General features: G+C 40.2%; 1 protein-coding gene across 1 annotated transcript; it reads right to left on the bottom strand.

Moving 5' to 3' along the window:
- Nucleotides 1-342: 342 nt before the first annotated feature.
- Nucleotides 343-3,190, bottom strand: LOC124406013. The gene is made up of 4 exons (XM_046881315.1): nucleotides 3,030-3,190; nucleotides 2,819-2,938; nucleotides 2,093-2,271; nucleotides 343-1,887 (listed from the first exon to the last, which is right to left on the bottom strand). The coding sequence occupies exons 1-4, from the start codon at nucleotides 3,079-3,081 to the stop codon at nucleotides 1,813-1,815; spliced, it is 426 nt and encodes a 141-aa protein (XP_046737271.1). The 5' UTR covers nucleotides 3,082-3,190; the 3' UTR covers nucleotides 343-1,812.
- Between the last annotated feature and the right edge of the window lie 9,669 nt (nucleotides 3,191-12,859).

Genomic DNA, 12,859 nt, shown 5'->3' with positions numbered 1-12,859 from the left:
TGGCGGTATCCACTGTCAGTTATATCTTTTACATCAAAGATGTTATCAGAGTGTGATATATTAATTATGAGTAAGCATCCCTTTGTTTTTTTCAATAGTATCTGGAGCACCTCATTAATTACAATCGAAAGTTTTATGTTATCAGAATCTGATATGAAATCAATATCTATAGGCTTTGTGTAATCATTTCTTATAGCGCAATCGTTAGTTGCTTGTATTCTGTGTATGGAGGGATCTAACGTACCCTCTCAACTTGACTTTGCAATTGTTAAGTTAAGGGTTAAGGGTGAAAGGTATGATCTAAGCGTAATATCAAGGCCATTATTAAAAGTATAAGTTTATTTTTATAATATGGACGGAATTCATTTTGTACATAGTCATATCAACGCGAATAACACGTTACTTACAAGATCTACTTTTTCCAGCATATTTCTAACTGAACTTATTACTAGATACTTAACTTGAGATATATAAAAACATCGTTCATATTTCCAATTTTCACACGTATGTCCATAAATTAGCAAAGCCTAACAAACTTTAATGTAAACAATATGTTGCCATAAATCGGCGGAATCAAATTGAATTAAACTATGTGGGCGAAAGTAAAGATTAACAAATTTTATTTAGTAGATTCTATGTAGAAAATTCTTGAATAATTTTTCTCCTTCTTATAGCTTGCAGTTTTAGCAAAGAGGATATATGAGTATATATAGAAAATTACTTCAACAAAATTTTTAACGCTTGTTTACTATTCGAATTTACAAAAACGTTTTCAAATAATATTCGACTTAGTGCCTGAGATTCTCTTTGCGGAAAAGTGACAAGAATTTGTATTCGCGATAGTAAATGATAAAAATTTCACATGTGATATCAAATAAAAATATACTTCTGAATTACAGAACACGGCCGTAGATTGAATTAGTGAAAAGTAGAATACTTTCACCATTGAAATAAGCTTATCTGTAAAATGTGGCTTACAGCAAAGTAGTTATATAATTTACAGAGTAAAACGCAATGTTATCGGCTCAATTTATGAAAATAAAAACCAGCTGCCTATTTGGATTCAGCGATTTTCGCCGAAAAGCTTGATTATCGCGAAGATAAAATGACATGATTAATAAATATTATAAAAATATATAACAGACTGCCTTTGGACTTAGAACATCGGACATTTGTATCAAACTATTCACTAACAAAAACACATTCAATGAAGAAACACGGAATGGTTTTAAATAGATTATATAAGATTGTATGAGATTTCACGTAATAAAATGCAAACTGAGTAATACAGTATGATGATTTTGATTCTATAGATTGTTACTTTCATCACTTCTGCTGGAATTATACGAATTCCATGTGCCATTTGATGGATGGACTAACTCTTTACAGACAATTCTGACAGTTATAATAAATATAGATATACTTTAGATAAATTTAGTGTTGAAAATTAGCATTGCGTAAAATGAAAAAGTAAATATAAATATGAAAATATTGCAGGTAAATATCCTCTTTAACATCAAAATTGAAACATCTCTAGGTTGTCTAAAAATTTCCATATCGTTTCAGAAATCGATTGCAAAATTACAAAAGTCAATTCATTTGATGCATTTACAATACTTAGATCTGCACAGCATTGAGTCAAAAATTTACTACAAATACGTCCACACGCACATTGCGAGATCCTTTTGCCCCATGATGCTTACATGCAGTTTGCTACTGGATCAATAAATATTTTGGAGGCTTTTGGCACTAGGAATGAACGTATTCCTAAAGTGTGTACTGCATACGAGCAATTACAGACGTTCCTCAACTTTACATAACCAAATAATATGATACTGCTGTCAATGCTAGTATGGAAATATGCATATTGGTCTTCGTTGCATCGGACTGAAATAAGAAATATAATCTTGACATTATTGAAGTAGAATTATGCATTATTTAGCTTATTAAATGGTTCGAGGTAACATGGAAGTATGTATCAAGAAAAGTTTAAACTGGTTTTGTAAATTTACAAATGCTAATACTTTCCAGGATTGAAAGATTTACGTTTTCATACTTTTTTTTCAATAATTGACATGAATAGAGAACTTACGATTATATAGTAGTTGCATCGATCACCCTGGCAACATTCAGAACACTTCCAATCCTGGTACCATATATGTGTGCAGTCTTTCATGTTATTCCGTCTTGTTCTTTCGCATTCTTTTTTCGTTGAACACCGTTTTGATATGTAATATTGCTTTTTCGCCCCTTGGGACCAATATGGTGTACCTTAACAAAAAAAAAATATGTAAATTAATTGTTATCAACAGAAAAAATTTGCTAAACTTGACACAGTAATAGAAATACATAATACAACAAAGTATTTCTACTTTCAGATTCTGTTCTTCGGATGATTCAGGTATCAGTAATTCTGTTACTCATTCCATTGTTTTATTTGTTCTTATAATATAGTAAAGTAATCTATCGATCATTTTGTCTTTCATTAAATAATTTTTGCAAATCTTCGTTACTGAATAGAGGAAGATGATAAGATGCGCTTTCTCGATGGAGGTTCCTCATTTACCGATTTAAGTATTATCGCAAAATTCTGACCAGACCAAGTCAAGTTCAAAGATGTTGACATCGACTAAAAATATAAAAATTGGAAAAATTGCTATTTTGCTATTATAATATATTTGAAGAAATTGCAGACAGTTTTGATTTTTGAATTTCTACGAAGAACACGAATCAGTCAAAAGTACCTCTGATGTGTCTACTGCAGACAATGTAAACAGGCGCATGACATGGTTGAATAAGTTGTAAATTTATCACTTACTGCCCCATTTAATTTCTGAGAAGCACACGTCTTGGTCCTGTTCACATGTTTTTATGGTGTTTAGGCATTTTTCGATGTTTCCTTCCTGATTCTGACAGACATAGCAATCCAGGGCGTTGCCTATGGATACGAAGTATTATTTTCATTAGAACTGAGTTAAGTGAACGAATGGTGAAAGAATTGCAGAGTTAATTGGAATCCGGATACTTACTTTGTGACAATGCGAGCAGGTAAAATAATGCACCGATGATAATCTTGTCCATGTTTCACTGTATGATTAAACGAAAAACTTCAATCGATGACAAAACAATCTAACACGTTGACGACGCGTAAACTTGTGGAATATGGAATAAATGCAAGGATCGACGCCCGAGCGTCCAGTTAAGGTGCGCCGGCCAATCGCGATCGTTGCACTCCCACTCGCTACTTCTGTTAACTCGTTTGAATGAGTAGTGTGGCAACGCTCATACCTGATTCTGGGTGTAGAATCATTGACTGAAACGATAAAATAATGTGACTAATTCCAACGATGACGGAGTTCTATAGATGTGTACGGCTTATAGGCCGCTGGTAGCATAGCTTTCCGCGACATCCGTATGATGGCTCTACCGTCGGACGACACACACCGACACCATCCTCTCGCAAAATTATGTCGATATCGTTAATCAAACAGTTAATTCCAGCATTTTCCAAATTCATAAACTTTTCAGCAAAAATCTAAAGGGGTTAGCCTCACTCTTTTGTGACGGAACTTAGTTTTCTAAGGATCGATTTGTATGGCCCTTTCGAGATTAATTTTATCCACAGGAGCGCAAAAACAACGTGTAAAAGAACGTAGACCTACAACATAGGAGTTAAAAATGGAATCTTGCGTGTATTCGCTGTAGAATTTAGCAATACAATGTTTTGTGCATATTTGATAATTGTTACATGAAATAGTAACAATACAATATCATACATATCATTTCCTGCAAAGAACCATTGCACCTGCACGAAGGCCAAAGTTAAAACTCTACTCAAAAACTACAATTATAATTATCTCATATGACATTTTTCATATTCTACCTAAGTTATGTATATTGTACATCTTCTGTATCATTTATTAGTTGTATTTCTTATGTAAGTTTTGCACTTCTTTGTGTCTTCCACCATAATACTATCTAGCAACTTGTTACAGTACTATATACACTTACACCACAACATTTGTACTACATTAAGGCATACTGAATAAACGGATACTGAAAACTTGTACCTGTATGTTTGTGATTTATCTTCCCCTCGGCCACAAAACGTTGGTGCAAATTTTATTCTCTTCGGCCGGCAGTTTTGATCCGTGCCTCGCTCAGCCAGCGATCACGACCTCTCTCGCATAGCCTGGCGTGCATTCATGCAAACAGCGTAAACAGCAAAATGGTTCGATGAATTAATCCCTGTTTCCGAGCGACCTCCTCGAATCAGACGTTCTTCTGATCACAGGAGCAGATTAAGGATTGAATTTCTCCGATCTTGACTTTGAAAAGAAGTAGCATACAGGCAGGCGATCGTATGCTCTCTCGGTACAGCGAACAGGCATACGTATTCAGTTCTTGGAAGACGTCCTCGCCTCGGACAATCTCTGAATACCAGGAGTAGTTATACGCTAAAATTTCTGAGATCTGCTCGACTCTGGAATATTGTTGTAGTTCATCAAAATTTTCACCTGAAATCCGGAGGGGTACGCCTGGCTGTTTGTCAGGGCCAAAAGGTTATCGTCCCCGAATTGATGTGATTGACCCTTTTGAGACTGATTAAACACCCACGAACTTAAAAAACGCACAAAAAGTGCGTCGGACAAACAGCAGTGAAATGACGCAAAAAATACCAGCAGAAAGGCAATGAAAAAAAGAAAACCTATGGTTTTTAGGCTGTAACTTTTGATTCGTTGCTCGCAGCGCATTGGGACTGCGTCCGATCGATTTCTCTCGGAAAATTACGTCGGAATAGTGCCTTAAAGAATTAATCGAAGCATTTTTCGAACTCTTCGCAATTTTGGCCAAAAATCCAAAGGGGTTAGCCTTAGTTTTTTCCTCATTTCCGGAGCCGAAAATTTTTCGTTCTGGAATCGATTCGTATGACCCTTTCCGGAGTAAATCGACCCCCAGGAACTCAAAAAACACATGAAAAAGAGCTTCGGACCAACAGCAGAGAAATGAGGACGAAAATAAGCAGTTTTTCGCCTGTAACTTCTGAGGCGATGCTCGCAGCGTATTGGGACTGCGCTTAATCGATTCCTCTCGCAAAATTACGTCGGAATAGTGCCTTAAAGAATTAATCGCAGCACTTTTCAAACTCTTCGAAATTTTGGCCAAAAATCCAAAGGGGTTAGCCTTCGTTTTTTCCTCATTTCCGGAGCCGAAAATTTGTCGTTCTGGAATCGATTCGTATGACCCTTTCCGGAGTAAATCGACCCCCAGGAACTCAAAAAACACATGAAAAAGAGCTTCGGACCAACAGCAGAGAAATGAGGACGAAAATAAGCAGTTTTTCGCCTGTAACTTCTGAGGCGATGCTCGCAGCGTATTGGGACTGCGCTTAATCGATTCCTCTCGCAAAATTACGTCGGAATAGTGCCTTAAAGAATTAATTGCAGCACTTTCCAAACTCTTCGAAATTTTGGCCAAAAATCCAAAGGGGTTAGCCTTCGTTTTTTCCTCATTTCCGGAGCCGAAAATTTTCCGTTCTGGAATCGATTCGTATGACCCTTTCCGGAGTAAATCGACCCCCAGGAACTCAAAAAACACATGAAAAAGAGCTTCGGACCAACAGCAGAGAAATGAGGACGAAAATAAGCAGTTTTTCGCCTGTAACTTCTGAGGCGATGCTCGCAGCGTATTGGGACTGCGCTTAATCGATTCCTCTCGCAAAATTACGTCGGAATAGTGCCTTAAAGAATTAATCGCAGCACTTTTCAAACTCTTCGAAATTTTGGCCAAAAATCCAAAGGGGTTAGCCTTAGTTTTTTCCTCATTTCCGGAGCCGAAAATTTTTCGTTCTGGAATCGATTCGTATGACCCTTTCCGGAGTAAATCGACCCCCAGGAACTCAAAAAACACATGAAAAAGAGCTTCGGACCAACAGCAGAGAAATGAGGACGAAAATAAGCAGTTTTTCGCCTGTAACTTCTGAGGCGATGCTCGCAGCGTATTGGGACTGCGCTTAATCGATTCCTCTCGCAAAATTACGTCGGAATAGTGCCTTAAAGAATTAATTGCAGCACTTTCCAAACTCTTCGAAATTTTGGCCAAAAATCCAAAGGGGTTAGCCTTCGTTTTTTCCTCATTTCCGGAGCCGAAAATTTTTCGTTCTGGAATCGATTCGTATGACCCTTTCCGCAGTAAATCGACCCCCAGGAACTCAAAAAACACATGAAAAAGAGCTTCGGACCAACAGCAGAGAAATGAGGACGAAAATAAGCAGTTTTTCGCCTGTAACTTCTGAGGCGTTGCTCGCAGCGTATTGGGACTGCGCTTAATCGATTCCTCTCGCAAAATGAGGTCGGAATAGTGCCTTAAAGAATTAATCGCAGCACTTTTCAAACTCTTCGAAATTTTGGCCAAAAATCCAAAGGGGTTAGCCTTAGTTTTTTCCTCATTTCCGGAGCCGAAAATTTTTCGTTCTGGAATCGATTCGTATGACCCTTTCCGGAGTAAATCGACCCCCAGGAACTCAAAAAACACATGAAAAAGAGCTTCGGACCAACAGCAGAGAAATGAGGACGAAAATAAGCAGTTTTTCGCCTGTAACTTCTGAGGCGTTGCTCGCAGCGTATTGGGACTGCGCTTAATCGATTCCTCTTGCAAAATTACGTCGGAATGGTGCCTTAAAGAATTAATCGCAGCACTTTTCAAACTCTTCGAAATTTTGGCCAAAAATCCAAAGGGGTTAGCCTTCGTTTTTTCCTCATTTCCGGAGCCGAAAATTTGTCGTTCTGGAATCGATTCGTATGACCCTTTCCGGAGTAAATCGACCCCCAGGAACTCAAAAAACACATGAAAAAGAGCTTCGGACCAACAGCAGAGAAATGAGGACGAAATAAAGCAGTTTTTCGCCTGTAACTTCTGAGGCGTTGCTCGCAGCGTATTGGGACTGCGCTTAATCGATTCCTCTTGCAAAATTACGTCGGAATAGTGCCTTAAAGAATTAATCGCAGCACTTTTCAAACTCTTCGAAATTCTGGCCAAAAATCCAAAGGGGTTAGCCTTCGTTTTTTCCTCATTTCCGGAGCCGAAAATTTGTCGTTCTGGAATCGATTCGTATGACCCTTTCCGGAGTAAATCGACCCCCAGGAACTCAAAAAACACATGAAAAAGAGCTTCGGACCAACAGCAGAGAAATGAGGACGAAAATAAGCAGTTTTTCGCCTGTAACTTCTGAGGCGATGCTCGCAGCGTATTGGGACTGCGCTTAATCGATTCCTCTCGCAAAATTACGTCGGAATAGTGCCTTAAAGAATTAATCGCAGCACTTTTCAAACTCTTCGAAATTTTGGCCAAAAATCCAAAGGGGTTAGCCTTCGTTTTTTCCTCATTTCCGGAGCCGAAAATTTTTCGTTCTGGAATCGATTCGTATGACCCTTTCCGGAGTAAATCGACCCCCAGGAACTCAAAAAACACATGAAAAAGAGCTTCGGACCAACAGCAGAGAAATGAGGACGAAAATAAGCAGTTTTTCGCCTGTAACTTCTGAGGCGTTGCTCGCAGCGTATTGGGACTGCGCTTAATCGATTCCTCTCGCAAAATTACGTCGGAATAGTGCCTTGAAGAATTAATCGCAGCACTTTTCAAACTCTTCGAAATTTTGGCCAAAAATCCAAAGGGGTTAGCCTTCGTTTTTTCCTCATTTCCGGAGCCGAAAATTTTCCGTTCTGGAATCGATTCGTATGACCCTTTCCGGAGTAAATCGACCCCCAGGAACTCAAAAAACACATGAAAAAGAGCTTCGGACCAACAGCAGAGAAATGAGGACGAAAATAAGCAGTTTTTCGCCTGTAACTTCTGAGGCGTTGCTCGCAGCGTATTGGGACTGCGCTTAATCGATTCCTCTTGCAAAATTACGTCGGAATAGTGCCTTAAAGAATTAATCGCAGCACTTTTCAAACTCTTCGAAATTCTGGCCAAAAATCCAAAGGGGTTAGCCTTCGTTTTTTCCTCATTTCCGGAGCCGAAAATTTGTCGTTCTGGAATCGATTCGTATGACCCTTTCCGGAGTAAATCGACCCCCAGGAACTCAAAAAACACATGAAAAAGAGCTTCGGACCAACAGCAGAGAAATGAGGACGAAAATAAGCAGTTTTTCGCCTGTAACTTCTGAGGCGTTGCTCGCAGCGTATTGGGACTGCGCTTAATCGATTCCTCTTGCAAAATTACGTCGGAATAGTGCCTTAAAGAATTAATCGCAGCACTTTTCAAACTCTTCGAAATTTTGGCCAAAAATCCAAAGGGGTTAGCCTTCGTTTTTTCCTCATTTCCGGAGCCGAAAATTTGTCGTTCTGGAATCGATTCGTATGACCCTTTCCGGAGTAAATCGACCCCCAGGAACTCAAAAAACACATGAAAAAGAGCTTCGGACCAACAGCAGAGAAATGAGGACGAAAATAAGCAGTTTTTCGCCTGTAACTTCTGAGGCGATGCTCGCAGCGTATTGGGACTGCGCTTAATCGATTCCTCTCGCAAAATTACGTCGGAATAGTGCCTTAAAGAATTAATCGCAGCACTTTTCAAACTCTTCGAAATTTTGGCCAAAAATCCAAAGGGGTTAGCCTTCGTTTTTTCCTCATTTCCGGAGCCGAAAATTTTTCGTTCTGGAATCGATTCGTATGACCCTTTCCGAAGTAAGTCGACCCCCAGGAACTCAAAAAACACATGAAAAAGAGCTTCGGACCAACAGCAGAGAAATGAGGACGAAAATAAGCAGTTTTTCGCCTGTAACTTCTGAGGCGTTGCTCGCAGCGTATTGGGACTGCGCTTAATCGATTCCTCTCCCAAAATTACGTCGGAATAGTGCCTTAAAGAATTAATCGCAGCACTTTTTAAACTCTTCGAAATTTTGGCCAAAAATCCAAAGGGGTTAGCCTTAGTTTTTTCCTCATTTCCGGAGCCGAAAATTTTTCGTTCTGGAATCGATTCGTATGACCCTTTCCGGAGTAAATCGACCCCCAGGAACTCAAAAAACACATGAAAAAGAGCTTCGGACCAACAGCAGAGAAATGAGGACGAAAATAAGCAGTTTTTCGCCTGTAACTTCTGAGGCGTTGCTCGCAGCGTATTGGGACTGCGCTTAATCGATTCCTCTGGCAAAATTACGTCGGAATAGTGCCTTAAAGAATTATTCGCAGCACTTTTCAAACTCTTCGAAATTTTGGCCAAAAATCCAAAGGGGTTAGCCTTAGTTTTTTCCTCATTTCCGGAGCCGAAAATTTTTCGTTCTGGAATCGATTCGTATGACCCTTTCCGGAGTAAATCGACCCCCAGGAACTCAAAAAACACATGAAAAAGAGCTTCGGACCAACAGCAGAGAAATGAGGACGAAAATAAGCAGTTTTTCGCCTGTAACTTCTGAGGCGATGCTCGCAGCGTATTGGGACTGCGCTTAATCGATTCCTCTCGCAAAATTACGTCGGAATAGTGCCTTAAAGAATTAATTGCAGCACTTTTCAAACTCTTCGAAATTTTGGCCAAAAATCCAAAGGGGTTAGCCTTAGTTTTTTCCTCATTTCCGGAGCCGAAAATTTTTCGTTCTGAAATCGATTCGTACGACCCTTTCCGGAGTAAATCGACCCCCAGGAACTCAAAAAACACATGAAAAAGAGCTTCGAACCAACAGCAGAGAAATGAGGACGAAAATAAGCAGTTTTTCGCCTGTAACTTCTGAGGCGTTGCTCGCAGCGTATTGGGACTGCGCTTAATCGATTCCTCTCGCAAAATTACGTCGGAATAGTGCCTTGAAGAATTAATCGCAGCACTTTTCAAACTCTTCGAAATTTTGGCCAAAAATCCAAAGGGGTTAGCCTTAGTTTTTTCCGCATTTCCGGAGCCGAAAATTTTTCGTTCTGGAATCGATTCGTACGACCCTTTCCGGAGTAAATCGACCCCCAGGAACTCAAAAAACACATGAAAAAGAGCTTCGGACCAACAGCAGAGAAATGAGAACGAAAATAAGCAGTTTTTCGCCTGTAACTTCTGAGGCGTTGCTCGCAGCGTATTGGGACTGCGCTTAATCGATTCCTCTCGCAGAATTACGTCGGAATAGTGCCTTGAAGAATTAATCGCAGCACTTTTCAAACTCTTCGAAATTTTGGCCAAAAATCCAAAGGGGTTAGCCTTAGTTTTTTCCTCATTTCCGGAGCCGAAAATTTTTCGTTCTGGAATCGATTCGTATGACCCTTTCCGGAGTAAATCGACCCCCAGGAACTCAAAAAACACATGAAAAAGAGCTTCGGACCAACAGCAGAGAAATGAGAACGAAAATAAGCGTTTTTTCGCCTGTAACTTCTGAGGCGTTGCTCGCAGCGTATTGGGACTGCGCTTAATCGATTCCTCTGGCAAAATTACGTCGGAATAGTGCCTTGAAGAATTAATCGCAGCACTTTTCAAACTCTTCGAAATTTTGGCCAAAAATCCAAAGGGGTTAGCCTTAGTTTTTTCCTCATTTCCGGAGCCGAAAATTTTTCGTTCTGGAATCGATTCGTATGACCCTTTCCGGAGTAAATCGACCCCCAGGAACTCAAAAAACACATGAAAAAGAGCTTCGGACCAACAGCAGAGAAATGAGAACGAAAATAAGCAGTTTTTCGCCTGTAACTTCTGAGGCGTTGCTCGCAGCGTATTGGGACTGCGCTTAATCGATTCCTCTCGCAAAATTACGTCGGAATAGTGCCTTGAAGAATTAATCGCAGCACTTTTCAAACTCTTCGAAATTTTGGCCAAAAATCCAAAGGGGTTAGCCTTAGTTTTTTCCTCATTTCCGGAGCCGAAAATTTTTCGTTCTGGAATCGATTCGTATGACCCTTTCCGGAGTAAATCGACCCCCAGGAACTCAAAAAACACATGAAAAAGAGCTTCGGACCAACAGCAGAGAAATGAGAACGAAAATAAGCAGTTTTTCGCCTGTAACTTCTGAGGCGTTGCTCGCAGCGTATTGGGACTGCGCTTAATCGATTCCTCTGGCAAAATTACGTCGGAATAGTGCCTTAAAGAATTAATCGCAGCACTTTTCAAACTCTTCGAAATTTTGGCCAAAAATCCAAAGGGGTTAGCCTTAGTTTTTTCCTCATTTCCGGAGCCGAAAATTTTTCGTTCTGGAATCGATTCGTATGACCCTTTTCGGAGTAAATCGACCCCCAGGAACTCAAAAAACACATGAAAAAGAGCTTCGGACCAACAGCAGAGAAATGAGGACGAAAATAAGCAGTTTTTCGCCTGTAACTTCTGAGGCGTTGCTCGCAGCGTATTGGGACTGCGCTTAATCGATTCCTCTTGCAAAATTACGTCGGAATAGTGCCTTAAAGAATTAATCGCAGCACTTTTCAAACTCTTCGAAATTTTGGCCAAAAATCCAAAGGGGTTAGCCTTCGTTTTTTCCTCATTTCCGGAGCCGAAAATTTGTCGTTCTGGAATCGATTCGTATGACCCTTTCCGGAGTAAATCGACCCCCAGGAACTCAAAAAACACATGAAAAAGAGCTTCGGACCAACAGCAGAGAAATGAGGACGAAAATAAGCAGTTTTTCGCCTGTAACTTCTGAGGCGATGCTCGCAGCGTATTGGGACTGCGCTTAATCGATTCCTCTCGCAAAATTACGTCGGAATAGTGCCTTAAAGAATTAATCGCAGCACTTTTCAAACTCTTCGAAATTTTGGCCAAAAATCCAAAGGGGTTAGCCTTCGTTTTTTCCTCATTTCCGGAGCCGAAAATTTTTCGTTCTGGAATCGATTCGTATGACCCTTTCCGAAGTAAGTCGACCCCCAGGAACTCAAAAAACACATGAAAAAGAGCTTCGGACCAACAGCAGAGAAATGAGGACGAAAATAAGCAGTTTTTCGCCTGTAACTTCTGAGGCGTTGCTCGCAGCGTATTGGGACTGCGCTTAATCGATTCCTCTCCCAAAATTACGTCGGAATAGTGCCTTAAAGAATTAATCGCAGCACTTTTTAAACTCTTCGAAATTTTGGCCAAAAATCCAAAGGGGTTAGCCTTAGTTTTTTCCTCATTTCCGGAGCCGAAAATTTTTCGTTCTGGAATCGATTCGTATGACCCTTTCCGGAGTAAATCGACCCCCAGGAACTCAAAAAACACATGAAAAAGAGCTTCGGACCAACAGCAGAGAAATGAGGACGAAAATAAGCAGTTTTTCGCCTGTAACTTCTGAGGCGATGCTCGCAGCGTATTGGGACTGCGCTTAATCGATTCCTCTTGCAAAATTACGTCGGAATAGTGCCTTAAAGAATTAATCGCAGCACTTTTCAAACTCTTCGAAATTTTGGCCAAAAATCCAAAGGGGTTAGCCTTCGTTTTTTCCTCATTTCCGGAGCCGAAAATTTTCCGTTCTGGAATCGATTCGTATGACCCTTTCCGGAGTAAATCGACCCCCAGGAACTCAAAAAACACATGAAAAAGAGCTTCGGACCAACAGCAGAGAAATAAGGACGAAAATAAGCAGTTTTTCGCCTGTAACTTCTGAGGCGATGCTCGCAGCGTATTGGGACTGCGCTTAATCGATTCCTCTCGCAAAATTACGTCGGAATAGTGCCTTAAAGAATTAATCGCAGCACTTTTCAAACTCTTCGAAATTTTGGCCAAAAATCCAAAGGGGTTAGCCTTAGTTTTTTCCTCATTTCCGGAGCCGAAAATTTTTCGTTCTGGAATCGATTCGTATGACCCTTTCCGGAGTAAATCGACCCCCACGAACTCAAAAAACACATGAAAAAGAGCTTCGGACCAACAGCAGAGAAATGAGGACGAAAAAAAGCAGTTTTTCGCCTGTAACTTCTGAGGCGTTGCTCGC

Source organism: Diprion similis, chromosome 4 (genome assembly GCF_021155765.1).
Source record: "Diprion similis isolate iyDipSimi1 chromosome 4, iyDipSimi1.1, whole genome shotgun sequence".
Taxonomy (NCBI): Eukaryota; Metazoa; Arthropoda; class Insecta; order Hymenoptera; family Diprionidae; genus Diprion; species Diprion similis.
Note: the sequence above shows the minus strand (reverse complement) of the source record. Positions and strands in the feature narration are given on the sequence as shown.